The sequence below is a fragment of the Falco biarmicus genome, chromosome 8 (assembly GCF_023638135.1).
Source record: "Falco biarmicus isolate bFalBia1 chromosome 8, bFalBia1.pri, whole genome shotgun sequence".
Classification (NCBI taxonomy): domain Eukaryota; kingdom Metazoa; phylum Chordata; class Aves; order Falconiformes; family Falconidae; genus Falco; species Falco biarmicus.
Genome location: NC_079295.1, coordinates 59,572,194 through 59,600,024, shown reverse-complemented (window position 1 = coordinate 59,600,024; position 27,831 = coordinate 59,572,194). Strand labels below are relative to the sequence as shown.

Sequence of the window (27,831 nt, the reverse complement as noted above, 5' to 3'; positions counted from 1 at the left end):
GCAGCAAGCGGCGCCCCCAGGCTGCGCCGAGCGGGCCCGCCATGGCGGTGGACGGCCGCGGGGGGCGGGAGCTGCTCGCCCTCATCCACCAGCACCTGCTGCGCGGCGGCTACGCTCGGGCGGCCCGCGAGCTGCAGGCGCAGACCGGGCAGGTAACGGGCAGCAAGGCCCGGGCGGGGGGGCGGGTGGCGGGGTCTCGGGAGGCCGTACTCGGAGCTCGGGCCTCGGCGGGGCCGGAGGGCCCAGGCCGCCTGTGCTCCGTCACTGGGTGCCGAGCCCGCCGTGGGCCCGTGGCTCCGCGCTGCACCCCACGGGCTGGCCTGGCCCGGCCCGGAGGGGTTTCCCCCGGTGCCGCGGGAGAAGGGCTGAGGTCGGCCGCCGGGCAAAGGCGTCCCGTAGCCGGGGAGCAGCTGCCTCCGAACACGTGCTGCTGCGGCGGGAGCCGCGCCGGGGCCGCCGAGGGGAGGACGCGGCCCTGGGTGCAGCGGGGGCTTCGCTGGGAGCCTGTGTGCGGGAGGGGCACGTTCCCGCTTTCCTGGGCATTTCTGGCAGGGACTGTGCCGTCTCCACTTGTTTGGTGGTCAAATCTTGAAACGGGGCCGAGGTCTGACTCGTGTTCCCTCTGCTTTCACAGAAATTGCTCCCTTCCCTTGCGACCTCTCTCGAGGACATCTTTACCCACTGGGAAAAGTAAGTCGATGGGGGAAATGACTATCAAATAGATTCCAGACTGTGTTAACATCCAGGCTGCATGGCACGTGTGATCTTTATTTGCTAGAATTTCCTGTTGTCAGCGTATTTCCGATGATAGCTGTGCTCAGCAGACTTTCCTCTTAGCCTCTGGTTTCAGACCGATTCGTTTCAGATGTTAAAGATTACTTTGGTTTAAAATTTCCAGAGCTTGGAGATAAGCTGTTACTCTAGTTTTGCGCAGCCGATGCTGTTCTTGCCGGTTGGGTTTAGTACTGGAGTATTGTGGGGCTCAGGGTCATGCTTCACTGGAAAAAGTCTTTTCCCCAGTTCTGTTTCACTTTCTTTTTAAAGCCACGTGTTTTTCAGGAGTATTGACCCAAGAAGAGAGAATTTGAGCAGATGCTGAAATACCAAGGCTCTTACAGGGAATTAATCTTTGGCAGAGATCTGTATCTTCTGACTCAGAGGAAGTCTCTTGGTTTCAGCCTGTCCTTTCAAGCCCTTACATGTTCGGCCCCAATGCCTTCCCACGTGAAGGTCTGCAGCATGGAGCTTTCCCATCTGTGGGGTGCAATGACGTTTGCACCCACCACAGTGTGCACAGCTCGCTTTGGTTTGATGCTGGAGTGCAGCACTCGCTGCAGAGAGGCCTGGTGACAGCTACAGAGCTGGGTTATCGGGAAATCAGTGGAGCTGGGCTTCTGTGCCTGTGTGAGGAGTGCTAGAGTGAAGATGCTCCTCAGTGTGGCCGTGCCAGCAGCCTCAGGAAGTGAGTGTTTGTTTCAAAGGTGTCTTCTGCTAGAGTGCCTCATGCCTTGGTGCTACCCTGATTCTTGCTCTTGTGTCTCCATCATTTTCTTACTTGAGCAGGACAAAGACTGGATCTAGGTGAGGGTGTAGAGGTATAGAAATAGGCTTGCAGTTCCTCCCTCTAACAATTTATTGCTCTCCTGGGTATTGATGATGACCTTTCTCTGCACTAGTTATCCTGGGTGCTACAGCAAACCCTTCCAGACACTATTGCTTTTAAAGCCTGGGGGGGCAACAGTGTCCTTGAATCAGTTTAATTCCTTTCTGTGGCATCACCCTTCTGTTTCTGTCGCCCCACCCCAGAAGTATGCCATTTATTCCTGTTCCTCTCAAGTTATGCCTGGTTTGGAGTCAACATGAGGGATGTATTGACCCGTAGCTTTATCCAGAAGGTGCCCTGCCTGGCTGGAGTGCTCTCATGTGGTTGAGCTGTGACTCTTTCGGTCTTACTGCTTCATAGGCTTTTGGCCTGAACGTGTCTTTCCTCACTGCGCAGCGGCTCTTGCCCATCTGAGTGAGGCTGTCCTACGTGCCCTCCTTCCTTCGGAAACTTCCAAAGTGAACCCAACAGTTGAGATCTGCAGTTAATGAAGAGTGGCCTCCCTCCAGGGCTGCATTTACTCTTGGAGGATGCCGGAAGGGGATGGAAGGTTGCCTGGGGGCAGGGAGAAGTTGGACCTGCTCAGCCCCAGAAGCTGCCAGAGCCCCAGTGCCTGCAGGCAGTGCTGTTTTCCCCTACATAGTACCCCTGAGCCCCATGTCACTCAACAAATTCTTACAGTGATCTGTGTTGTGCTGTCAACTACTACTGAATCAGAAAAGTGTTGCAGCATCATAGTTGCCTGTGTGGTTTGCCATATTATTTTATTAAAAGGGTTATCAGGGTAGTTAACAGAACTCTGTAATAGCAAATGTGCTTTCAGCTTAGCCTGCTTGCAAAAAACTTGCTGTTACAGCTGTGTTACTCAAACACTAATAGTAAGCACAATCTTTGCTGGACAAATTGTTAAACTAATCTTATTTTTAAATCAGATGAACACATAAAATAAGCTTAACTGGCACAAAAGTGAGGGGTTTTATCGCCAGTAATTGTGTGTCTCAGGGCTCATAAGTATTGCATGTATGAATCACACAGATGTGTGCCCAGCCAATGTTATCCTCGGAATAAAGCAAAAGTATTTCAAGTGAAAACACAGGTACATTAAAGATAACTTTAGCCACATCATCTCTTCTGGCACAGATAGGATTTGGAGCCTGGAGACCTCTTTCTCCAGCTTAATGTTTTAACCCAATTGAACAGCTTAAGTGTTTAATGCTCATGTGTGGCCTCTTCCCTTGTTTCAACACATCATCTATAGGTCCAGCCAATTCCTTTCTTAAATCTCTTTGCAATCTGACTTTTCTGTCCATTTGGCCTGTGAGCCCAAGTTCAAATGGCTTTTGCAGCCTTTAGATTTACTTTTGGCCTTGTGGAATACCAGGATCTGTTTGGGGATCACTGCCTTAACCCTGGGACTGCAGTTGTTGACTGTCTGGCTATAGCTGCCTCCTGGAGATGGAATTTGTTCTGTAGGATGCCTTTGCTCCATAGTGAACACCAGCCTGACCATACGCACTTTTAGTTTTCTGCTAAAGTGAGAAAGAGTCTGCCTAGGACACAGGGGAAAAAAAAGTCTGTGTTCAGTATCTTCTCGAGTATTGCAGGGATATACTGCCCTTGGGAGTCATGAGGAGGAGTGGAGATGTCCCTTGCAGGTTAGAGAAGCATTTCTCCCACCCCCTTAGGAGCTGTAGGGCAATGACACTGCATGTCCTTAGGCTAGAGCCTGACTTGAGAGTGGATTAATAATTGTATTCCAATTTGTCCAAGATACTTTTTCCCCCATTTTGACACAAATTCTGTTACCTCAGAACTCCATCGAATTCCAGGAGAAGAAAGGTGAGTGATGAGGAGGCAGCCATCCCAGAAAAGATCAGAGTTCCTGATCCTGTGAGCAGCTCTGAGAGCTCAGAAAAAGAAGATGATGAGAAGGAGAAGGCAAAAGCTGCGAATGGTAAGGGCCTTTCATTTCTCTGGTGTGGACAGAGTAGGACTGGAGGCTTTTGTAAGAGCAGCCTGACTTGCTTGGCTAAAGAAAATGCTTGTAAAGTGATGGCTATTCCCTTGTGCTCTCAGAAAAGTAAGACAACTAATTTAGCACCCCCTTCTCATGTGGAGTTTCTGAGGAACATAAATACCTGCTGAAGCTAAAAAAAAAAAACGGTTACAATTCATTGGGGAGGGATGGGTGTTGCTTGGATGAAGCCTTGGGAACCTAACGCTGCTCACTGTGGAGCACCTTCTAGTTGGTCCCAGGTGGGTGCTGGGCCAGAAAAGACAGGCCTGTTTCATGGATGAAGGAAGGACTTGTTAGTTCGTCTGGAAAGCCAGTGCCTTCTGTCTGAGGTGGGGATAAATCCCTAGTGCAGCTGATGTAGCAGGCATTGGCTTGCGTAGTCTAACAAAAACCTACGTGTCTTATAAATTTTGGGTCAGTCTCTCTGCTGTAGACCGGCCCTTGGAAACATGCAGATCTTGCCAGGTTCTTTGCCTTGGTGGTGGGGAGAAGAGTGGGGTAGAGGAGCAAAGCACTTGCCTGTCACAAGGGCAGCCGTGGTGGTGTTGGGGTAGCTGTGGAGAAGGGACCTTACCCTGCCTGTTGAAGCCTTTCTGCAAACCAGAGGCCATCTTGATGTGAGGTGCGCTCACATGATTTCTCTTTGGCTCTCTTTTGTGCAGCAGCCAGCCTCTCTCTGGCCACAAACTCAGTAGTGAACGTAGAAAGCACTGAAGGTGATGATTCCTCGTCAGAAGATGAGACACCAGCTGGAAAAGGTGCAGTTACGGTAAGGCAGTTCTTTCCTTGCGTTTGAAGATTGATAGTACTCTTGAGGCCAGGACTGTCCCAGACTGGCATGTGTAGAATTGTGGCCTGGGGTGGCATTAATATTTAAATAACCCTCCTATGCTGGCATAAGCCTTCTCTTAGATATCTGTCCCCCAAGTGCTTCCCTAAAGAGCTCTATGGCTTGCCCAGCTGCTGGATTGCTGTTTAAGGTATGTTGCGTCCAGTTTAGTCCCTCATCTGTCTGTAAGCTTCTAATTTATTTTGTTTCCTGTAGGTGACACCAGCTGTGGTGACTGGCAAAGCTGCTAACTCCTTGCGTTCTCCTAACAAACCGGCTGCCCCAGCAGGCAAAACAGCAGTGCTGCCTGCTGCAAACAGAACTGTGGTCTCAAATAAGCAGCAGCCCAATGTGCCAGCTGTGTCTGCAGCTCCAGCCAAGGCTGGGCAGAAACTGCCCAGTCCTGGGAAGCCCAGACAAACTGCAACAGCCGTGGCCAAAGTAGGTCAAAGCAAAGCACCGGTAATGACCAAAGCACCAGAAAGCAGCAGCAGCAGCAGCAGCAGCTCCTCGTCAGAGAGCGAGGAAGAAAAAGAGATGCCGACTGCAAAGGCCCCAGCCCCCAAAGTGGGTAAGGAGCCTTCGGGGTGTGGTAAATGCATGTGTGCTCCAGCTTTGCTGCGAATCAGGTCTGAGCCATGCCTTCAGCATGTTCCTTTCAGCTCCCTTGCTGGAAAGCTTGGTGACGCTTGTTCCTTGGGGAGGCTGTGAGAACACTGCAAAGCAGCCAGCTCCAGAGCTCTGTGGGATGAATCCAGCATGCTTGCTCCCATTTCAGGCAGCAGATTCTGTGCTAAGATGTCTGGCAGCACCTAGCACTACAGGGTTGGAGATAACAGCATAGCCTTTCTGGAGGAGATGCAGTGTTAATACTGCAGATGCTTTCAGCTGTTTGAAAAGGCACTGCAGCATCTTCTCTTTATTCCCAATTGCAAAGCAATTGGTTCTGGCTTTTGAAGTCTTTAGGGAAATCTTTTACTGCTTTGAAGTGTGTGTGTTGGGGGGTGATGTGAGGAGTAGATCATAGAAGCTCTGAAAATGGTCCTTCTCTTGGATCTTTTCCAGAGGAGGTCCAGCCAGGCTGGATGCCCCTGCAGGGAGCTATGTGTGGCTGGGCAGCTCCCCATAGGGTCAGAAGGTGGCCAGGAAGGATTTCCCATCTCTGCCTGCGCCCGGGGGAGTGGTGCTTGTGGGCCAACATTTGTCTGGAGAAGCTGTTCCCAGCAGGCTATTGACGCTTCCAGGAGGGCTAGGCCCTCTTTTCTGCAAATCCCCTTAGCCCTTTTTGCTGCTTGTTTTGTTTTCCTCACTTCAAAAGCTGCATTAGCATCACACTCTGGGAGCTCAGAGCAGGCAGCAGCTGTGGCATCTCCTCGTTTGTGTTTCAGAGCTGAAGCAGGCAGCTGGGGCTGCTGAGAGCAGCAGTGAGGAATCAAGTGATGAGACATCCTCTGAGGAGGAACCTGCAACTCCAGCAGTCCAGGTAACCTTTCCAACCCAAGTTCCTTGTCTCTACAAAATCACTTCTCTTCCCCTGAAGGAAAGTATTCTGACAAAACCCCATTTCTTGAGTGTGTAAGGTCCCCAAACCCAAGGCCAGAGAAATGTGCTGTGTGGCTGAGAGTCCCGCTAACCCCTGCCAGCTATTCCACTCCTGTTCCTTCTAGTGCCTGAAGTTGAGGGAGATCCTTTGAGCTGTAGGAGGTGATTGGTGTACAATTCCACAGATGTAGTCAGGCAGTTTATGGAGAAAGTGGCTTCTTGCAGGTACTCCACAGCCCGTGGATCTGAACAAGCCTGTCCTGGTCAAAGTTAGCAAGGTAGCATTGTTAAAAAAGATTCCACGCAGTTACAGCTCTTAATTGGTTTCTTCTAAAGTTGTTTTCTGGTTCTCCTGTTCTGTTTTGTTCCCCCTGTTCCCAGGTAAAGCCAGCTGTGAAAAGTGCACCTGCTGCTCCAGTGTCCCTCAGGAAGAATGCACCGAGGCAAGTGGTGCAGGCACCAAACCAAGCCAAACCCGCATCCACAACGGTTCCTGGGCCTGCAAAGCCTGATGATACATCAGAGAGCAGTGACTCCTCAGACAGCGAAGATGAGGAACTTCCATCAATAACCCAGGTGCATCTATCTGAGACTGTCTCTCTTTGCATGCTTTTCCAGGGCTAGGAATTGCAGCGAAAAGAAAATTTTGTAAATAGATGTAATATATAGCAAAGTCATCTTGGGGGTGGGAGGAAAGAGGCATGGGCTGTTTAAATCACCTCACCTCACTTTCTTTGTTCTGAGCTTTAATCAAGCCACTGTGCCTTTCTTAAACATTTCTGTCAGTACTTTTAAATAAAAAAAAAAAAACAAACCAGCAATTCTTTTCCCACCTGAAGGGGTAAATTGGCATGGTTGAATTTACCTCTCAGCTATAAATTGCCATAAATAGTGTCTAATTTGTTGGAACTGTAGTGCAGCTTAGCTTCCCTGCTGTGGAGAGTACAAAATGCTGCAGTGTACTTCACTGGAGGGGACTGGTAGTATCAGCAGGCTGATGAAGAACGTCTGGTCCTGCTTTCTCATCTTGGGAGACTATCCCCACACAGCTAGATGAAAGGATGCCTTGTGTCCTGCTAGCTGCTAATCTTCCTCCAGCATTTGCCTTTCCCAGGGGGCTCTGAAATCTCTTCCCTTGATTATAGTCTGAGCAAATGAATTACACTGCTGAGGGATTTGCCTTGTTTTATGCTGTTCTTGTCTTGTCCAGACAAAGCCACCTCCAAAAACCCCCCAGGCCATCCCACCCCGAGTGAAACCTACACCAGCAGCATCACCCTCTGGCAAAGTAGCTCCAGCAAAAACACTTCCAGCACCAAAACCAACAGTGCCAAAGCAGGCCAAAACCACACCGGGAAAGACTACTGCTCCCGTGAAGCCTGCTGAAGGTATGAAGTCAGAGGAGAGCTCTGACTCCTTGAGCAGTGAAGAGGAGGATCTCCCTGTGCCCGTAAGCCAGAAGGTAAGTGATGGCACATTCAGCTCAGTGCCAGGAAATGGGATATGCAAGACAATTGTTTAGCCCTTAAATGCTACTACTGATCTCCTTGAACAGCAGCAGCATGTAGTATGTTGCATCTCAGTCTCTTAGAGAGGAAGATCTTTCTTTCTACTTGGAGACAAATACAGCCCAGCTCTTCTCACCTAGCTGTACCAGAGGAGGATGGTGGGTAACCTCTCTGATACCAACTGTTTCACCCCATGCCTGCCTTGCCCCTCTGGAGTGGGCCTGGTGTGCAGTTCACAGGTAGCTTGGTCTTGGCTCTTCTGTGAGGGTTTGTTTAGACCTCTCTTGACAGAAGGACCGTGAACTCAGGCTTAGGTGGCTGAACTTGAAGGGAAACAAATCCCTTCCTGTGAGCATCCTTAAACATATTGTGTGACACCATTTGCATTAAGCTGCAGGGCCTTTCAGAAAGTGCCCTGAAAGCAGTGTTTTGGAGATGGCAGCTATTATCTGCAAGGGAAGAAGGGAAGCCGGGGGCAGAGCCTCACGTGTCCTTGCCAAGGAGGCTCTTTGTCAACACGTCCTTTCACTATTGACAGGCAAGAGCCAGAGAGGCTCTGCGTTTTTGTCTTTATAGCCTTGGTCTGCTAAGGTGGGTGGAGGGGGACGCATCTCCAACAGTTGGCTCTGTGCTGCTCTCTTCCTGCGTGACTATATGTGAAGATTCAGCTCTGGGCGGCGGGAGCAGCTATTCTGATAGCTGTGCCACAGAGTCCCACTGTAGAACTATCGAGACTCATTCATTGCAGCAGGGTTATAGGTGAAGGATGTGCCGGGGTAGGTTTGTTTCCCGCTGGCCAGCGTTGATTAGAAGCTGGCAGCAACAGGTAGCTGTCTTGCTGGTGGCTATTTAACCACTTCAGCATCTTTCCTCTTGCAAACTGGCGATTACCCCTCAACAGCCACAGTAAGCAAGAAAGAGCTTGTCATCGAGGGAGCTCTATTTTTGCCAAACAGGCTGTTTCTTCCCGTGTTAGTAGCCTACAGGCAGAGACCACGAGTGAAGCCTGAAGATAAACCATTAGGCTCAGCTGTTGTCCACAGTCCTGTCCTCCCAGTCAAACTCTTCTTAGCTCATCCTCACCATCTGCTACTTGGGCATATGCTAACCACTGAGTTACTGTATCCTGCAACTTCCTCTGGCTTCTGTGCAAGATCCAAACAGAACAGAGCGTTGGAAGCTGCTTCATCTTTCCCTGTGGGGGTGGATTAGCACAATTAAAATGAACATCATGCCTAAATTGAACTGCTTAATTGGTATGTTTACCCCTGAAGACTCAGGAATATTTAGTCAAAGAAGTTGACAAGGTGTTTGCATATTTTGGGGATGAAGGATGGTGATGGGGGACAGTCTGGATTGACCTTGAAGATGCTATGAGCTACTTTTCTTTTGGAACTGCTAATTCTGCTGTTTCCTCTTTCCTGGATGTTTTGGGCCAAAGATGGCACTGAAGCCCTTTATGGACAGGCTTTGGCTTCTGCTTACCAGGACTGGGTATGAGATGCACCTGCGTGTGTTGGGAACGTGTGTCTTCCTTGTGCATCCCAGGAAAACCTGTGCAGGCTGGACTGGTAAAAGTTGTGCCTGCAAGTTTTTATCTCTGACCACAGGCCCTGGTGGTGAGAAGCCAAATCTTCCAAGAGATGGAGGATCCCTTTCCCTCCCTGAACCTTGTCCCCACTCCCTTGCAGGTTTCATTTGTACCTTTGCTGTGTCGTGACACAGCTGAGATACTGGTCCCAGTCTTGATACGCTGGCAGTGCTTCTGCAGTGCACAGGCAGCTACGGAGTGTGATTGTTACAACACGCTCAGCGCACGTGGCTCAGCGTTGTTTCCCCCCCTTGTCATGCAGTGCTGCATGATGCAAATGGTCTCAGCAGAGTGGCAGTGGGTTGTGCGGGAGCTGAGTCATTACACTTGTACCAAGGTGCAGGCAGCTCTGGGTTTGGGGGCTGGAGAGGGAGCAGGAAAGATAATTTCCTCTTGAATTATTTCCCTCCCTTCTGAGTTACTTTGGTACCTATGACTCTTTAAGTTGTCAGAAGCTCTCTGCCTGTGTTACCCTGCTCCCCAAGTGTAACTCAGCCTTGCTGCTGGCTGGATCCCACCTGGGGCCACACCATAGGACATGGCGGCTGTCAGGCATCTGGCAGTGACCAAGGTGAGGTGGGTGGAGGGATCTTGGCCTTTTCCCAGGAAGATCTGAGGAGTCCCAAGGCTCTGTAAAGCTTGTGGTGGTTTCTCTGTGAATGTAGTTAAGTTCTTTCTGTGTCAAGATGCCTCTGTGTGGCAGCTCTTTCCCAATCTCTTGCTAAGTTAGGAAACAAAGCAGTCCTCATGCTGTGCATCTGAGTAGGGAGAGAAGCCAGTCCCATTGCTATGAAGGTCTTAAAAATGAGCGAGTGGGGCCTGATCTCAGTAGACTCTTTGCTTGCACAGCAGTGCTTGGGAGCAGAGCTAGCACGTTCGAGTAAAGTGTGTGAATTCTTGTGTCTGCTTCAAGTAGTTCTCTCTTCAGCGTTGCAAATCTGGCCTCTCTCCTGGGGAGATAGTGACTCACTGGTATCAAAACAAAACAGACAAGTGAGGCTTGCAATCCCCCCTCTCCAAGTGCTTGTGGAGGTTTCTGTTTCTCTAAGCAGAGTCAAAATGTGCTTGGCTTCTTTGAAGAGCTGTTCTGTAATGGAATAAACATGCAGATGCTGTTGTCTGTTTAGTGTTTGGCTTGGAGATGATAAACACTGGCCCAGTGGCAGCCCTTGGTGGGGCAGTGCCAGGAAGCATGGTAAGATCCGTTTCCCTGGGAGGCTGCTAGGCTGGTGCTTTCGGTTCCCGGCCAGGAGCAGCCCCCAGGAGAGGTGGCACTGCTGAAGTCTTCCTGGTCCACTGCCGTGGGGTGGGAGGGTATCACTGTGTTAGCAGCGTGGCGGGGTTGGGAGAGGGGTATGACAGGGGCTGCATAGCCAGGCAGGAATCTCTCTCACCTTCTTGTGGGAGACCTGGAGATGGAGCCCTGGGGCAGGCTGCTGTCACATGCAGGTTGGATGCGGTCTGCCTGCCCTGGCGAGCGTGATGTACTCTTTGGCAGAGCAGCCTGGAGATGAGCGATGAGTAGAGTAAACTGAGTAGGTGCAGAGCACTGCGAGCCTGGAGAATATCTGCGGGTGGCAAAGTTACCAGATCTCTCGGCAAGCTCTCCTTCCGCCACCACAAGCCTTCAGCAGTGTGTTGGAGGGGTTATCTGCATCCCTTGGCCCAAGCAGGGGGAGGGGCAGGGAAGAGATAGTCTCACCTGGCAGTTGTGTATCTGGTGCTGTGAGAACTGTGGCTTCCTAGTGCTGATACACCAGTTGCTTGTGCCAGTGGCTTGTGGCCTGTCCTGGGACATCACAGTGTTGGCACATGCTGTAGAAAGGCACAGTCCAAATGAGTTGCAGGGTTTTTTGTTGTCTGGAGATTTCTAAATTCTGAGACTTGTTGACAGATCAGTTTCCAAGGTGGGTCCCAATCTTGTCTTTGTCTGCCTTCTGTGTTCCCAAACGCTTGTTTCAGCCCCTGTGTTGAGCTCTCCAGCAGCTCTAGGATCTGGTATTGTCTCTGAATCTTACAAGTGTTTTGGCACGAGGTTTCCCAGCTCCTGCTGATTCCCCAAGGCTGCAGGGAGGTCATGCTTAAATAAGAGGCTTACTTGAAATGGGTGTCTTGGGGTTGCAGTGCTTCTTCCTGTCCAGCCAGTGTCTTGGGCTCAATAAGGAATTGCTGTTATGAGCTTGTGAGCATTGTTATCTCTGCAGGCTCTTGTAAAACACACTCGGGCTTCCTGTCAGAAGCATATTGCTAAATGCAGTGGTATGTGTCTTCAGCAGCTCAATCCAGGCAGTAACTGAAGCCCCTTCCAATCTTGACACGCCAAGGTTGGAGTGAGGGTTAGTAACAGCTGTGTTAGGTTAAAACAAAACCCAGCTTGAGCTGAAACTGCACTTAAACTCCTAAACAACACCTGTATTAATACCACATTTCTGGGCTTGTGTTTCTTTGTTAAGAGGTTAACAGAACAGCCTGGGCCTCTTCCCAACCCGAGCCAGGCTGCCAAAGCTAGGCCGCCTGAAAAAGCAGTGGGAAGCATCTTGAAAACCCAAGCCTCAGAAAGTGGGAGCAGTGACTCGTCTGACAGTGAAGAGGAGTCCCCTGCAGCCCAGACAGAGCCTCCACAAGCTGGTAAGTCTTCTGATAGGGGCCAGGGCCCCTCACCTGCATCCTTGCGGGTTTACTTCTCTCCCTTGTACATAGAAATGCCCAGCCTGTTGTCATAGCTCCTGCTCTGTGGACAGTCACGGAGAGCAGCTCTTTCTCAGTCTCTTATGACAATCTCTGATGCTTTTCCTGCAGTGGAAACCAATGCTGTACCCCAGTCAACAAATGTGAAGACGGCACCAGCTCCAGCCCCAGCCCCTCCACCAGTGGACAGCAGCGATGATTCCAGCCAGGAGTCAGATTCAGAGGAGGAAATAGTCCCCCCTTCTCAGGTAAGGAGCCACTGACCGTGGATGCTTTTAGTCCTGCATGCTTAGGAGGTCTCAGGACTTGTGAGGTGGTAGTTGGGTGGGTGATGAGCAGTGCAGAGAGGAGCCCTCCCATTAGCTGGACCAGGTTTTCTTGGCAGCAGTGTCCCTGGGTCTCGCTGACCCTGGCTCTGGGTACACATCTCTGCCACAGCAAGCTTGCAGTGTGTGAGAGCAGTGGAGCATGTGAATGTTCTGGCAGGAACATGAATAGATGTATGAGCCCAGACCTCCTCTGGGACTCTGTCCCCTCTGGCCTACTCGAGGGAGTTAGACTGCAAAATTCTTGCAGGCAGAGTCTTTTCATGAGCTGGGTGCCTCCAAGGCAACCCACCCCCTGGTTTCTCCCAAACCCCTGGGTGCAGCTGGAGCTCTCTGGACTCCCCTTCCACAGTCCTTGGGAGGCTGGATGGATCTGCCCTGAAGGGTAGCACAGTAGTCTTGCTTCTTTTAAGCTAGTGGGGCCAGACCCCTGCCTTGGAGAAGGGAGGTGGCCCCGTATCTGTGCCGAAGGCGCTGCTGAGTGTCATGGAGTCAATCCCAGCTCTCTCACCTTGAGTCTGCTCACTGCTCTTTGTGTCTCCGTGCCAAGTCCCATAGGGCTGTGGCTGAGCTCCCTAGGGCCTGAGTTGCCTCTCTGTGAAGCTGGCTCGGGTGTTGCTGCTGAGCCCGAGAGAGAAACCACATGGAGAAACGTTGATTGAGGAATGTGGCTACCGTTCCTACCTGGTGATGGCTTGGCTCTGTGCTGAACCCAGGGCTTAGTGGCCAAGTGCACTTCTTGTCCTGCACATACGCATCCCCTGTCTGGCCAGCACCCTTGCTGGGAGAAGGGAATTACGTGCACTCAAGGAAACTCTTCCCCATGTTGGCCTGATGCTGCGGCCAGCGGAAAGGCTGTCTCCCCCCACGTGGCAGGCAGGCAGCCTGAGCAGCCCTTGATTAAAGCACGTTTATAGTACTAAGATTGTATAAAATAATGCAGTTGCTGTAACGAGCTTTGTGCAAGACGGCTGAGCTCTCACGTCAGATCAGCGACTCTGCATGGTGGAACGTTGCCTTCCTTTCTGAAGGCCAGATGTGTGAGAGAAATGTCAGCCCACAAAGGCCCAGCTTGTCAGAGATCTGGAGAGGGAGGGCTGCTCACGTAGCCTCGTTTGTAACACAAACCAGGAGGCTGAGCACTACATTGGTCTTGCTCCCTCCTCTGCTGGCATTTGTGTCTTGGACCTGATGTCAGTGTCTGAATTTCCATGACCCTGGCTCTTCTATTTTTAACCCCTCTTTACATTTAGTTTGATGGGAGGTTCCAAATGTGAGGCAATAAAATTGCTTCTTGTTAATTTGCTCTCTAATCTGTGGCTTACTTGTGGACCTGAAGGCAGATTTGCCCTGTGGTTGGTGTCTTTGCTTTATCTGTGCGCCAATTAACTCTCAACGTGTGATTTTTATAGTGTAGGAGACACCCTGCAGTCCAAGTGCCTGCTTTGCAAAGTAGGGTTTGCAACTGCAGTCTTGCTGGTGCTGCAGTGGACAGGAATCTCTCAGCCTGCAAGCACATCACATTTTGCCTGCCTGCCCTCAGGATGTATGCCTTTGGGGCGCTGAGCTAATGCTTTAGGCTCCGAGGAGACAGAGCTGGCCTGTAAGGGGGGAAAAAAATAATCTCATCCTTTGTGCTGTGCTGAAAATGATGGAAGGGCTCAGGAGTTAGTGGTGAATTGGTGTATGCTTCTGTCTCTCTTCCTTCCGAGTTGTGCTCTATCCTAATTTTATTTCTCATTTGTTTTAGAGTCTGTCCCAGCAGAACGTCAAAGCAGCCAAGGTTTTGAGCACAGTGACTGCCAAGGCTAATGCCACACTGCCTTTGGGGAAGGGGATAAAAGCGCCTGCTGTCCCTCCAGTTAGCAGAGTGTCTGAGAACTTGAAAAGTGATGCGCTGGCAGAAGAGGTAATGATGGAGGAGACTAAAGTGGGGAGCTTCCCTGGGGAGAGTGGGCCAGTGGGTCTTCTGGAATTTGAGACTGGTGCAGTGTCCCCAGCTGAGGAAGCATGGTCGTGGAAGAGGGGGGACGGGGGCTGCTCTATTTTAACCACTGTTACTGCACCATAAGGAGAGGCAGTTGAGCAGAGGGTAGCTCTTGTGCCTGTCTTGTTCCTGCCTCCCAGCTAGCAGGCTGGTTTCTTCCTTCTTTTATGATGGCAGTGCTCTGTACAGTTAGGAGTTCTCTGCTTGGCCACAGATGCCTGCTTCATCTGTGGGCCAGGGGGAGATGGGATTTCTGTGCCCTGTTTGAGAAGTTCTTGGGCTAACCTTGACACAGACTGAAGCAGTATGGCTGAAGAAAGGCTGAGGTGGTCCAAGCTCTTCTGCTCTGAGCTGCTTTGTATAGTTCATGGGCATGAGCAGTTCCTTTCAGATGCACTTTGTCTTCCTCACCCTAGGTCCCCACTCTTCCTTGCCTAAAGCAAACTGTTCCTGTGGGAAAAGCTTCTCCAGCTAATACTGCCACCCCGCAGGCTGCTTCACTTCTGGGAAGTCACACTGCAAAGTCAAGGAAGCCAGGCCTGCAGCCAGCGCAGGATGCCCAGCTGAGCCAGGCTGCCCTGCCCACCCAGGCAGAGGAGACCTCGGGCAGTAGCAGTTCCTCAGACAGCAGCGACGAGGAGATGCCCAAGCAGCCCCCCAAACCTGGTCAGTTCTCCCAAAAAGATCTTCTCAGTGCTGCTGGCCAAGCCAGGGTGGGGACAGCATTTTGTTACGCCATGGGAGGTGTGTCACTTTAACATGGTGTTTGGAGAGGGATTCCTCCTTTCCCACTTGGCAGAGCACTCCCCTTTCTTTGAAGGCAGAAGGCCTTTTGGTGGTGGCTGGGTGAGTGAGCTCAGTCCCAGGCAGCAGTGATGAGTTTAATGGGATGAATTCTTCTCCTCCAGCAGGCTCACTGCAGAAACCAGGAGGGACCCAGCCAGCCCACAGCTCCTCCTTGGAGTCCAGTGAGGAGAAGGCAATGTCGCAGGTATAGTGCCTGAGCAGTCTGGGATCCTCTCAGGTCTTGCAATTAGCTCCTAAGTAGGACAGAGAGGACTGAGTTCTCAGGCGTAGCAAACAGAGTGCTGAGTGGGTTTGCCAGCACAGAAGTGGGGGGCCCCCTGTGCAGTGCTGTGAGCAGGGCCTTTTAGTGGGGGCAGAGAGAGGCTTTTGAACCTGGAATGCCTCCCCAGGCAACTGAGCCTTGTGTCCAGGGCTCATGGTGCCTTCCTCAGGAAAAGGGATGCAAGGAGGTGGTGCCTTGCAAGGGTTAAACCAGGAGAACTGGTGCACAGTGCCAACAGCAGCAGGATTTTTTCCCCAGTTTTATTTGTAACATAATCTGTGTCCAAGCCATTAAATTCCCTTTGTAAGTAACGTGCAGGGCGTGCAGCACATCTGCAGTGCATTAGCTGTGCTTGGGTGCATGCTAATGGCCAGGAGCCTAACCCAAGCCTGCTTTACTGGGCGAGAACAAAGAGGAGAACCTCTGGCCATCAGTTCTTGTGGCTGTCAGCTCACCTAGTGTCTCCCTGTGCTGGTCCTGGCAGCTGTGGCCTCTCTGCAGGGCTGGCTGAGCTGTATAGGGTCACTCCGTGGGTGGCCAAAGGTGGGCCCTTCACTTGGAGGATGGGGGCAATAGCAGCAGAGACAGATCTGTGCGTCTGGCTGTGGGAGGCTGCTCTGCTGTGGATCCTCAGTATCTCTGTGCTGTTTCAGTCCCTCCTGACAGGCTATATGGGCCTCTCCAAACCTCCAGCAGCACCCCAGGCACCAAAGACGGTTCCTCCCGAGTCTGTAGGCAAAGCCAGGCAAGGGAAAGCAGCCATGACTGCTGCAAACTCCCTCACCCAGGCCTCCGCGCAAGCAGCCCCAGCCAACAGCTCCAGCAGCGACAGCAGCGACTCTGACACAGACATCGACCAGGTGGCTGCAAACCACAAAGCAGGTGGGTCTCCTTTGACAAGGTTGGAAGTCTGCTTTGCCCAGGAGCAAATCTCTGCTGGCATGAGAGGGTGACACTGGGACAGGGCCCGCTTCCCCAGTGTGTCTCCACCGCAGAGCCCCAGCGGCATGGAGTGCTGCTGCCTTCTGCTGGCTTCCCTCAGCCATGACACAGCCCTCTCCTGGAACACCCCTCCTGTGCTGGCTGGCTTGCAAGGCTCTGTGCTCTGTATCTTGGCCTTTTCCAGGTTCTGCTTTAACTGCAATAATTAATGCAATTAATGGGAGCAGGTAAGGCTCTCCCTGAAACTGATGCGCACTGCATTGGTGTGCTGTGGTAGTGATGGCTTTTACAGAAGGTTGAACTGCTGAAGAACATCTATACGGTGCTGGTATTCAGGCCTCCCCTTGAGTCTTTCTGGGCTCTGTAGCACGTCTGGAGGGCAGAGAGGGGAAGCAAGTGGGAAGACCTATGGAGAAATTACATGTCCTGCTATTTCCCTGTTGTCCTAGTTTGTTGGCAAATTGTAAAACTTGGAGCTGGAAGCTGCTTCTGCTCTGGTGTGATCCTGGCACCTTCAGATGAGCTCTGGTCTGGCTGCGAGCTCTGGCCTGCTCTAGAGGCTCAAATGGGTCTCTTGGGTGCATCATTTAAGTTGTGCAGAGGGCTGTTGAGGAGGTCTGAACTATACGTAGGCTCAAGAAGGCCCAGGTGCTGAGCGGGTAAGCCATTCATTGTGTTGTGCCTTGACCCCAGCCAGCCACTAAGCATGATGTAGCTGCTCACTCACTCTCCCACTGGTGGGATGGGGAGGAAAATTGGCAAAAAGGTAAAACTTGTGGGTTGAGGTAGCAACAATTTAATAATTGAAATCAAATGAAATGCAAAAATAATAATAATAATAATTGTAATGAAAAGGAGAGAGGGAAGGAGGAATAAAATCCAAAAGGAAAAAAACCCCAGTGGGTGATAAACAGTACAGGGCTTGCCACCCGCTGAGCGATGCTGAGCCAGTCCCCAAGCAGTGATTGCCGGCCCAGCCAACCCCCTCTAGTTTATACACTCAGCATGATGTTCTGTGGTATGGAATATTCCTTTGACTCGTTCAGATCAGCTGTCCTGGCTGTGTCCTCTCCCAGTTCCTTGTGCCCTCCAGCCTTCTTGCTGGCAGGGCCTAAACAACTGAAAAGCCCTTGACTTAGTATAAGCATTGCTTGGCAACAGCTAAAAACATCAGTGTGTTATCAACATTATTCTCATACTAAACCGAGAACACAGCATTGTACCAGCTACTGAGAAGAAAATTAACTCTGTCCAAGCCAAAACCAGGATACATTGGTGACTGTTAACAGTGGTGGTGCTGTGGATACCCCCTCCACCTTGGGAAGTCCTTGACCTCCTGGGGGTGGTGTTCGGGGGAAGGACTGTTCTATCTGTGCTCACCCATCTTGTGCGACAGTTTCCTCTAGTCAAACAGCCAAAGCTGTTGTGGCTGTTGTCATCAGATACTTGATCTCAGGCTGAGGCATCTTTCTCTGGTTCTGCTGTAGTAGGGATAGCCAGCGGGCTTTGCTTTTGGGAGGAGAACTGGATGCTCCTCTCTAAAGACATATTTCCATCCTCCAGTAACTCCGTAGTCTGTGTAATGAATGCTGCCTGAGCTGTCTTCTCTCTCTCATCCCTGTTTTTACAGAAAACAACCCTGCTCCAGGGCAGGAAGCCACAGGAGCCTCCAACAAAGAGAAGGTGGCCGGAAAAACGGAGCCAGGTCATGACAGCCTCAAACCTTCCCCAGTCAAAGCCCTGGCTGTGAAAGAGAATGATGTTGGGGCAAAAGGGGTACAAGTGACCCCAGCATCACATGCACTGTTGTCCATCTCACAGTCAGAGGAGCCAAGCTCAGGAAGCAAAACAGAGGTCACTACTGCCAGAGTTCCTGCAGTGCAAACACCGGAAGGGTTGGAAGTGAAGAAGAAGAAAAAGGAGAAAAAAGAAAAGAAGGAAAAGAAGAAACCTTCCTCCACAGAAGATAAGGCTGTGAAAGCATCTAAGAGCAAAGACAAAGAGAACAAGAAGCAGAAAACATCTCAGAAACGGAAACTGCCAGAAGAGGATGAGGCTGTTGGGCAGCCCAAGAAGAAGTGGAAAGCGCAGGCTAATGAAGAAGTACCCAAAAAGAAAAAGAAGAAAGCTGGTGACCTGGAGAAGCTGCCAGGCAGCAAGGAAAAGAAAAAATCGGCTAAAAGTAAGTATCCCTCACTTGGGGCTACATTTGCAGTAGGTTCTTGCAGCTGATGGCACATTCAGACTCTGGTGCAGGGCCTTGAAAGTAGCACCTGCTTTCCTGTTAGCTTCATGCTTGGCTGCCTCCTCCTTGGCCCACCCAAAGCCAATGCCAGATTTGTAACACCCCACTTCAGTGTTTTTCTGCAGTCTCCAGGATGCAAGCTGGGCTCTCCTACCCCTTTGTCCTTCATCTGGCACAGTGGGAACTGTGTTAATACTTACACTGATTCTTGCTGCTTGCAGAGCAAGCTGGTGCCCCCATTCATCATCTTTGGCATGACCTGTCCCTCCAGAACTTTCTTCTGTCCTGGCTGGAAGCAGCTGTCTAGCTGAGGGCTGGCAAAGGGTTGAGGTGAGGCTGCACTGAACCTCCTAAGGCTTCTTTGCCCCCCTGTGCTGGGCTTGAGAGAGGTCTTGGTGGTTGTAAGCTACGAGGCCTCTGTTCTGCCCACTGCGCTCTGCATGGTACCCCGCTCTGTCTGCAGTGCAGAACAGCTCTGCTAGCCCAGCTGGCTGCCCTGGCTCCTCTGTGGCCAACACAACACGTGCTAGCAGAGAGCTAAGGTGCAATGTGGCTGGCAGAGGTCTCTGACATGCTATGGGCATGGCAGAGGAAGCCCAGCCTTCACATGTGTGGGGCTTCGTGTCAGAGCTTCCTGAACGCTGCCCCTGCTGCCAGCCTCTTTTAAAGAGACCAGCCTTGAAATCTGTGTTGTCACCTGAAGTGTCAGCCACCACTGTTACCTGGGGAGCGACAGTGCCCCTTCCTGACCCCGCCTGATCAGTGTCTGTGCTGCAGCATGGTGAGCAGCTCCTTCAGGAGATATGACTCAGGGTTGTTACTGCTGCTTTTAAACCCCTGGAGAAAAGAGGAGGATGGTACCAGCCTCCTGCTCCTTGCTCCCAGTTAAGGGTGTTTCCTGCCCCTCTTGTCTGCGTGCCTCTCTGTAAGGGTCTGTTTGCTGCCCTAATGCAAAGGCAGTTTTTAATTTGCAGCGTAGACTGCATTTGCAAATCAGAGCTGGTTCTGTGTTGGATCTTGTAGACTTTTTTTTTTTTTTTTTTTTATTAAAGGAGATGGAATGGGTGGGCGGGGTCTGCTGGGGTTTCTGTTCCGCAGAGGTGCAGCCCTTCATTTTGGGAGGCAGGCTTGTCCGTCAGCCCCTCTGTGGGCTGTTGCACGGGGGTGAGCTGGAGCTTCTTGGAGCAGTTGTGCTGACCTGAACCTTGTGTCCATTCTGTGTTAGTAGCTCCCCTTGCTCTGATTTCTGGCATGTGCACAGCTATTCCAGCTGCAAAGCGGTTCCTTGAAATGGGTGGGCAGCAGGAGGTGGAAAGAAGGGGATCCTGTGTAGTTCTGCCCACATATGTGCATGAATGGTGGGATCAAACCACGCTGTCTCAGAGGTACTGGAGAAAAAGTCCTGGGAGCAGCTGCCTTGTAGTGAGGCTCTGCCCTCATCCAGTTACTGTTCTAGAAAGCTTGCTCAGGTTCAGATGTGATGATAAAAAAACTTACTGGAGATGCTCCTACCACTCTGTGCTCCATCTCAGAGGTTAGCAATACCAGTCCCTCTCTTAGCTGACTTTTCTTTCCCTCTCCCAGAAAAAAAGACTGGAAAAGAAAAGAAGAAGAGCAAAAAGGTGTCTTCAGAAGGGGAGCCTATAGCAGATGGCTCTGTTGAGGTTCCCAAGAAGAAGAAGGTATGTGCAAGACCCTGGAAAGGGGTACCATGGGGAGAGTTGTTCTGAGCTGCAGTTGTTACGCTCATCCCTGCAGCATGCCAGGCTGGAGAGGAACAGAGCCATGTCCTGGCCTTTCTGGTAGTACGGAGGCGGCTGCAGTTAATTGTGGCTAGTCTTGACACACCATGACCTTTGGTTGCTTGGGATTGGGGTGTCTCGAAGAAGGGCTTGTTCCTGTATTGCTCCCCCAGAAGAGATCCCTTTCTCTGGAAGAGTCAAACCCAGGGGCCCTTTTGGTGGCAGAGAACCTGCCCAAGGAATAAGTGCTGCTCTTCAGCTGTCTGTTCGTCTAGTTGTTCTCAGCAGAAACTGGAACCCTTGAGGGCTTGGCAGGCTACTGCTTCCCATCCCAAGAGCTAGGAAGCGGGGCAGAAGGGAGACTGTCAGATGTTCCTTGTAATGAATATGTCCCTGTAGGGGTGGTAGCCAAGACGCATCCGTGGCCTGTGACTTTGCTGGGTCCTTCATGTTTGTGGTACAGATGATACTGATTTATTTTTCACCCTTTTCTTTTTAGAAGAAGAAAACACCCAAGCCTGAAGGATTGTGAGAAGGTACATGGCCTGTGGGGACTATCAGTTGGTACCTCTGAACGGCGGTAACCTTGGCCAAATTCGGTACTCCTGAGCCACTCTTGGGACAACAGTGTGTCCTCTAAATGCTCACTGAGTCGGCCTGGCCTTAGATTAGAGGGCCAGGATGTGGAGTGCTGTAAGGAAAGTCATGCAGCAGTGTGCTGACTTCTTTGGATGTGTTTGACCTCAACTCTTTAGCTGCTGAGAAGTGGATGTCCAGCCTTGGACGTTGCTGTCCTCTGTCATCAGCAGAGATAAGCAGTGTCTGTCCCTGCTGACCACAGGGAGCTTGGAAAAGTAATGTGGATTAGACGGTGATGTAGACACCTGGAAATGGACCAGATGACTCTGCCCTTGCTCTGCTCAGCTGTAAGGCTGTTTATCCTCCTCCCCATCCCTAACTCTTTTAACTCCTCTCCCCAAAGGTACCGCATTCCTGTGATTAAGGATTTATGGGCGAAGATCAAACAGAAGAAAGGAAAAGGAAGCTCATCAGGAGAATTCCAACTTTTTTTTTTTAAATAATAATTTATAAGTTCTTTTAACTATGACTTTTAGAGCAGAGCAGTGTAACTTTCTGCTGCCTCCTGCCCGGGCCCAGAGATGTGTTTGTTGTCCCTCCCGATGGCTCACTTGTTGCACAAGAACTGAAGGAGGCAGTTTGACCAGAGAGGAGCCAGCTTGCATAAACTGCTTTCCTCCTAGTTGATACCCAGCCATCTCTATCTTTCTCATCACAGAGCTATATTTTTAAGAGAAACTTTTACCTTTTTTTTTTTTTTTTTTTTCTTCTTTCACCTTCTGTGATTTGTGGTGTCAGTCTTTTTGCTACTATGGAAGAGAGCTCTTGGGTTTACTTTTTATTCTAACACTCACAGCAGTGACTATTGTGTCCCTGGATTGCACTGAACCGCTGTGTCCAGCAGCTGTTCTCAGCCAAGGTGGCATAATTTTTTGTGGGTTTTTTTTATGGAATACAAAATAAAAAAAGAACGGTGAGATCTTTCTTCAGCTGCTTTCAAGGGAAGGGAGTTGACTGAGGCAGGGTAGATGCTGGGGCTGAGCCCAGGGCAGGGCTCAGTGTCTACCCAGTTCATAGAGACCACTTCAGGCCCTGGGGAAAAATCAGTTGCTTTCTGCTTCCTCCCCAGAGACGAGCAGATGCTGTTGTTCTTCTAGGATTGGTTTGTATGGGTTTTTTTAATTACTAAAGTGCTGTGTAGGGGCAGGAGCCAAGAATAGGTTTGGACATCACCCTGTTGCAGATCCAGCCTGCTGCCTTGCTGGCAGCTGCTACCCTGCACCTTGTACTGGGCTTGTACCTGGTTTCCTTGCTTCCTCCTAAAGGTTTAGGAGGCGAGGAAAAAAGGGACTGGATCCCCTTGTGCTCCTCCCTCCCATGCTGTACAGCCTTGCTGCAGGCTCTGCTGTTGAGGGCAGAGGGCTCTGGCTGCCCCCTTGCACCTGCGCAACTGGGGTGCAGGAGGGACACTGCTCCCCGTACAGGGCGCAGCTCCCCAGCGCTGCGATACACTTAAAGGTGACTTCAGCCTCCCGTGCTGTGCTGGGAGATTGAACAAGTGGTAGATGAGGAATATGTGTGATCCTGGGTCAGGGCACAGATGTCCTAGTGTCTTTGCCGATTTTTTTATTCCCTTTTTTCTTAAAATTCATTTCATTTACACCAAGGACAGCTGCATGCTAGTGGCAGGGCAGCGCTTGCAAATAGAGTTGTTTACAAGGCTTTCTTATTCAAAAGTTTATTTGAAATTAGCTTGTGAGACATTTCTAAAGAAACTATCAGATATATCCAGAAAAACTAGAAGTCCCTTTGACTCCAGGGTCAGCTTCTCTGCACACTTACCCACTGCTTCAGCTGTCCTCCAGCCTGAAGGCAGAAGGTGAACATGTTGCCTACAAAACTCAGCACAACAACCATCTACTCTAGTAATAACAGGGCTTCGGGCTACAGGGGTCAGTTAAGAAGCTGGTGGAGGTTGTTTTGCTGCTTTTAATGTTTATTCAGTGTAAGAAAGCATTAGTGTGCGTGCCACTGTCTGGGTGCTGCGGGATGCTGATGCGCAAAAGGGAACAGGATTTATGGGTCTGACATCATTGAAATAATTTTCCAGCCTGCTTTACCTACTCTCTGGGGGAACACTTTGTCTCCAGCACTGCTCCTGGTGGCAGCTAAGCCCCATCTGGTGCCTTACAGCAGGGGGGCACAGTCGATACCTCTAGGGACAGGGGTGTGCAGGGGTGCCCGCTGCTAATCTAATTGCCTTGGAAAAGCAATGTAAGAGCAGAAATGAAATAGAGAAAAAGAAATTTGAGCTGGGATGCTGAAGACAGGACAGGCAACAGCTGGCATCCTCTTCTATTAGGCTGTTTTAGGGGAAAGAGGAGGGAGTCATTAAGATGGGTCCAGGACTTCCCAAAGCCCAGACTGTTCTGCTGTGCCTCCATCACAACCTCCACCTCCCCTGCAGTACTTTGGTGCTGCCTTGGCCTCCCCCAGCCCCCCCACCTCCTCTGCCCCAGCCCTAAGGTTTCCCCTTCCCAGTCCCATAACTCTGCTTGGACTCACCTTCCTACACAGCCAGCTTGACTGCCTCCGCGCCGGAGAAGGTCATCTCCGGTTCCACAGTGGTAGCAGGGGTAGTGACTGCAGCAGCATCTGCAGAGGGAGGGCAGGACATGGGTGCTGAACCCCTGGGGCTACCCCATCACGACCCCCCCTTCCAGGGCAGTGGGGCAGAGCCTGCACCCACCCAGTGAGCTGCGGCGGGGGGTGGCCATAGAAAAGTTTGACTGCATGCCTCTGCTCTAGCTGCAGCTGCCCGAGGAGGGCTGGGGTTTTTAGGGTCCCCTCCAGCCTTAACGTGCCGGCATCAAAGAGGGCTGAGGGATGCTCTACAGCTTGGGCACCCTCCTGGCAGCTCTCTTCCCTAAGCACAGGCAAAATGGGGGGCAGCACCCATGCGTGCTGTTCATTCTCCCTGGTGACCTACCAGGGCAGTCCAGCTTTTCCCGAGTAGCGGTGCCCTCGATCCTGGTGCCATTTTTGTAGGAGCACCAGCAGTAGCCTGTGGAGGCATTGCACTGCTTGGGCAGGTAGTCGCCGTTCTCATCGCACTGCGGCTGGAAGTGACCCGGTTGGACACCCCCAGAACTGGCCTCCGCCTGGCACTTAGTTTGCACTAGGGCAGTAAAAACAAAGGGGAGACACTGTGAGCCCCCCAGGCCCTTCTGCCCGGCAGCCTCTGAGGGGTCTTCTCATCCAGAAGCAGTTAAAAGGCAAACAAGCCCCACCCCAGTGGCCTTTCTAAAGCTTTTGAGCTAGCCAGGGACGGGACAGGGACAGTGGTGCTCCAGCTTTTCAGACATTTGCTCATGCCAAATGCCCTGCAGGCAGTGGCTCTGTGATGTCCTGAAGGCCACCAACGATTCCACATGGAATGAAGAAGGAGGTCCATGATCGGGGGACGGAGGGTTTGGCTTTGGGAAGCCCCATGCTGGCACCTCCTTGGGGGGGGGTGATTGCTCCCAAACATCCAGTCCCAACCCTCCCCAGGTCGGCAGCCCCCACCGCGATACCTTTCTTTGCTGCGGTTGTCTTACGCCCCTTGGGCTTGGTGTTCTTGGCCATTTCAAACAGCAGCCACTTGTGCATCCAGGATTCAAAGGACTGCAACAGGAGGAACCAGAATGTTTAACCAGCAGGTGTGTGTGTGTGCGCGCACGTGCACCACGTGGGAGCCATGCTGCAAGCTCCGGCTTGGGCCAAAGAAGGTTGTGAGCACCACCACCTTCCTTGAGGCAGGAGCAACCCAAGCCTGGTTCAAGCAGGACTTTGTTTTTCCAGGTGGCGATGCCCCACTGCTTCCCTGAAGTGGGGTGTTCCTGGAAGGGGAAGAGTAGGACAGCAGCAAGCACTGACCTTCCAGTCTGCATCAGTCATGGTGGTCTTCAGGGTCTTCAGGTTGTCCGCCATCATGCTGTACTTCAGCTCCGGGAACTTCTTCCTGGGGTCTGCTTGCTGCAGTGACCACCACAGTGAGACAAGGCCAAGAAAAATGAGTTGAGGGGAGGGTGAAGCTCTGCTTGTATCGGCCAGATGGACTTTGCAGGAGGCCAGGAGCTCCTACAGCTCGGAGCACTCAAGAGACCCCAGACCCAGCCGAGAGACAACAAGCTGGAAGCAGAGGGTCCCACGGCCTCCCGCAGCACAGGGGGCAGGGATTGTTGGGGGAGCAGGGGACCTTACCAGCAGCAGGTGCTTCACTTGATCCTCAGTTTTGTTGCTGGCAGGAGCCGTGGCCTCAAGAGAGAAGGGAAAGGGGCAGCATGAGCGCAAGGGCTGGCAGCGAGCCCCAAGGGCAGGCAGCAGCTAGTGCCGAGCAGCGGTGGGCATCTCTTACCACGTCAGCAGTGGGATCGAGAGACGGGCCCCTCAGCGGCATGCTCATTACGGCTATCTTCGCACCCTTGGCTGGCTTGGCGCCTGCCGAGGAAGGAGTGGTGTGAGGAGCACTGGGGTGGGGGCGTCTGGGTAGGACCCATCCCCCCTCCCCAGCCAAACCCTCCCGTGCCGGTGCCCGTGGTGCTACTGACTGGCAGGCAGCTTCCTCTGCAGTGCCTCCAGCTGCAGGGTCTGGGAGGTCTTGGTCAGCTTGCTGATCTGCCCGTTCTGCTGGTAGACGAAGTAGACGGTGACAGCCTGGCCGGCGATCAGCAGTGCCACCAGGATGGAGAGCGTGGAGAGGGCGGCTTTGCTGCCCAACGCAGACCTGCGTGCAGCACACGGAGAGGGAACTCAGCCGCTGCAGGAGATGACCACGTACCCTGGATCACTGTGCCCACGAAACCCCTGGGCGGGGGCTGCACCAAAGGCAAATTCCCCTGTCGCGGGCATGCAGAAGTGAAATCTCAGCGTGAAGGTCACTCCACATTGGGGAACCGAAACCCCCTGCAGGGGCAAGAGCGGGGGAGGCGGGGGAGGGGTACCCGAGGAGCATGTGGGCGCACGGGGGCTGCGGGCAGGCGGGCTGCCAGGGGATTTTGGGGCACGGCCTCACTCTGGGTGTTTTGCAGGATGATGAAGCCACCTGAAGCCTTGGTGGTCCTGGAGGGCAGAGGACATATCCCATGGGATGCCCAACTACACTTAATTTTTAAAGTTTTGTGCAAAAAGCAAGGGTGTGGGGCACCGTGAGTGCAGAGGCAGGCCGGGCAGGTGGCTGGCGCAGTGCTGCCATCACACTGGGATGCCGAGGCAGGGCAAAGCCCAGCGCCATGCAGCCACCTGCCATGCTGCCACAGCCTCCCCAGGCCAGATCCTGCCCCACCGGGGCGAGCGGGGCACTGGAGGGGTGCAGCGGTGCCCCAGGGAGCCGCCAGCTGCCTCTGCTGCCCGATGAGGTGCCTGCACCCATGGGTGCTGCCCTGCTGCCGGTGCTGCTGCATTTATGTCAAGAGCTGGACCTGCTGTCCAGATGTCTGCCTGGCGACTGATGATGCCAGAGCTCCTGGCCTTCTGATTGGCTGGAAATATTTGGGGACTCCCCCAAGGGAGTTGGGAGATGAGGGCTGGTTGGGACATGGGGGGTGGCCTTACAAAGCTGGCTGGCGTCTGGGACAACGTTGTGTCCCTGCCTGCCCCATAGCCACATCATCAGCCCGCCTGCCCCATGGCCCCACCTTGAGCCTGCCTGCCCCATAGCCATGCTGTTGCCCCATCCACCCCATAGCCATGACCTGAACCTGTTGCTGTGCCCTCATCTGCCCCACAGCCACACTGCAAACCTATCCACCCATGCCATGCCACACCTCCATCTGCCCCAGAGATAGTGCCCCCCCCTCAACCCCAGAGCCACCCCATGCACCCACCCACCCCAGAGCCATCCCGTGCCCCTGCCTGCCCCACAGCCACGCTCCAGCCCCTTCCACCCTACAGCCACATCATGCCCCCCTTAGCTCCACAGTGCCCCATAGCCATAACATGACCCCCACCTTCTGCCCCATAGTCACTCTGTACCTCCTTGGCCCAACTGTATCCCTTTCTACCCCATGGCCACGCAACGGCCGTGCTGTTCCCCCTCTGCCCCACATCCCCGCTTTGGCCTCCTCATCCCCCCTTGACCCCACACCCCCATGCCCCCCATCACCTCTGAGTGTCCCTGGCACGGAACACGCTGCTGCCGTGGTCGGAGATGAGGTCCCGCTGCTCCTCGGCCATGGCTCTGCTGTCGGCACCCTGATGAGCAATGTGTGCCCCGAGTGCTGTCGCTGGAAATACCCCCCCAGGCCCCCACCCTACCCTGCCACCCCCGGGGCGGGGGGGGGAGCAGCAGAAAAAAGCCCCATTGGCTGCCGGCACCTCCGTCACCTGTTGCCAGGCAGACATCTGCTTACCAGGTCTCTGGTCCAGAAATGATGCTGGATGTGGCTGCGAGCACCATGGCCAACTCGTGGGGCATCGCTTCCCACCCCACCGCCACAGGCTGGTCACAATGCCCAGCCTGGTGACACCCAGTGCCATGGGCCTGGGGGCTTTGGTAGGCCTGGGGGGATATGGGGTACAGGATGTGAAAAGGGGGATGTGGAGGTGGGAGGCAGCACGTGAGGAAGGGGGTGGGATGCAGAGGTGGGATGTCACAGGGAGGGCTCCCCACACCAAAGGCTGAGCAGGACCCTCTGTGGGCGCATGCTGTCAGGGTGTACCTCTCCTCACTCACCTCCGCCACCAAGGAAAAGCTGCACTTTGGTCCAAACCCCTCCTTGAGGGTCATTTTGGACCCCCCTGAGTGGGGGTGATCTGCCAGCACCTCTTGGGCTGCGGAAGTAACGATTAAAGGACCAAGTGTTTAAAGCCCCCCTCCCTCCTGCGGGACCCCCCTCGCCCTGTCTACAGCAACTCCAGGGGGCTGAACCCCCAAACCCAAGAACGCAGAAGCAGCCCCCCAATGTGGACAACCCCCAAAGCACCAGTGGGAGTGGGGCAGCGTGGGTCCCCAGGCCACCCCACAGCCCTGCTAGCACTGTGTAGGCGAGAGCAGCCATCCACCCCCATAATGCTGATTTTCAGTTATTTTATACAAGGACCCGGGGCAGCCGGGGGCTAACACGCCCCCGACGCCAGCGCTGAGCCTTGGCCTTGCTAGGCACGCTGCACCCCCCATCTCT

General features: G+C 52.7%; 2 protein-coding genes across 5 annotated transcripts; one reads left to right on the top strand and one right to left on the bottom strand.

Annotated features, from left to right (window-relative positions):
• Window positions 1-22,960, top strand: TCOF1 (treacle ribosome biogenesis factor 1). Of its 4 annotated transcripts, none has more exons than XM_056350522.1 (18): window positions 1-152; window positions 635-690; window positions 3,415-3,557; window positions 4,283-4,389; window positions 4,666-5,020; window positions 5,838-5,932; window positions 6,373-6,567; window positions 7,202-7,453; window positions 11,544-11,718; window positions 11,890-12,026; window positions 13,855-14,013; window positions 14,583-14,757; window positions 15,000-15,082; window positions 15,814-16,042; window positions 17,733-18,284; window positions 19,932-20,029; window positions 20,589-20,625; window positions 21,072-22,960. In XM_056350522.1, exons 1-17 carry the CDS (start codon window positions 42-44, stop codon window positions 20,619-20,621), a joined length of 2,955 nt encoding a protein of 984 aa, XP_056206497.1. In that variant the 5' UTR covers window positions 1-41; the 3' UTR covers window positions 20,622-20,625; window positions 21,072-22,960. The 4 variants fall into 4 exon arrangements, with proteins under 4 accessions (XP_056206497.1, XP_056206495.1, XP_056206494.1 ...); XM_056350520.1 differs by having other exon boundaries at window positions 14,508-14,757; window positions 15,003-15,082; XM_056350519.1 differs by having other exon boundaries at window positions 14,508-14,757.
• On the bottom strand, window positions 22,391-26,962 carry CD74 (CD74 molecule). The gene is made up of 9 exons (XM_056350530.1): window positions 26,814-26,962; window positions 25,261-25,436; window positions 25,071-25,150; window positions 24,914-24,967; window positions 24,587-24,685; window positions 24,244-24,334; window positions 23,658-23,846; window positions 23,234-23,323; window positions 22,391-23,031 (listed from the first exon to the last, which is right to left on the bottom strand). The coding sequence occupies exons 1-8, from the start codon at window positions 26,882-26,884 to the stop codon at window positions 23,238-23,240; spliced, it is 846 nt and encodes a 281-aa protein (XP_056206505.1). The 5' UTR covers window positions 26,885-26,962; the 3' UTR covers window positions 22,391-23,031; window positions 23,234-23,237.
• Between the last annotated feature and the right edge of the window lie 869 nt (window positions 26,963-27,831).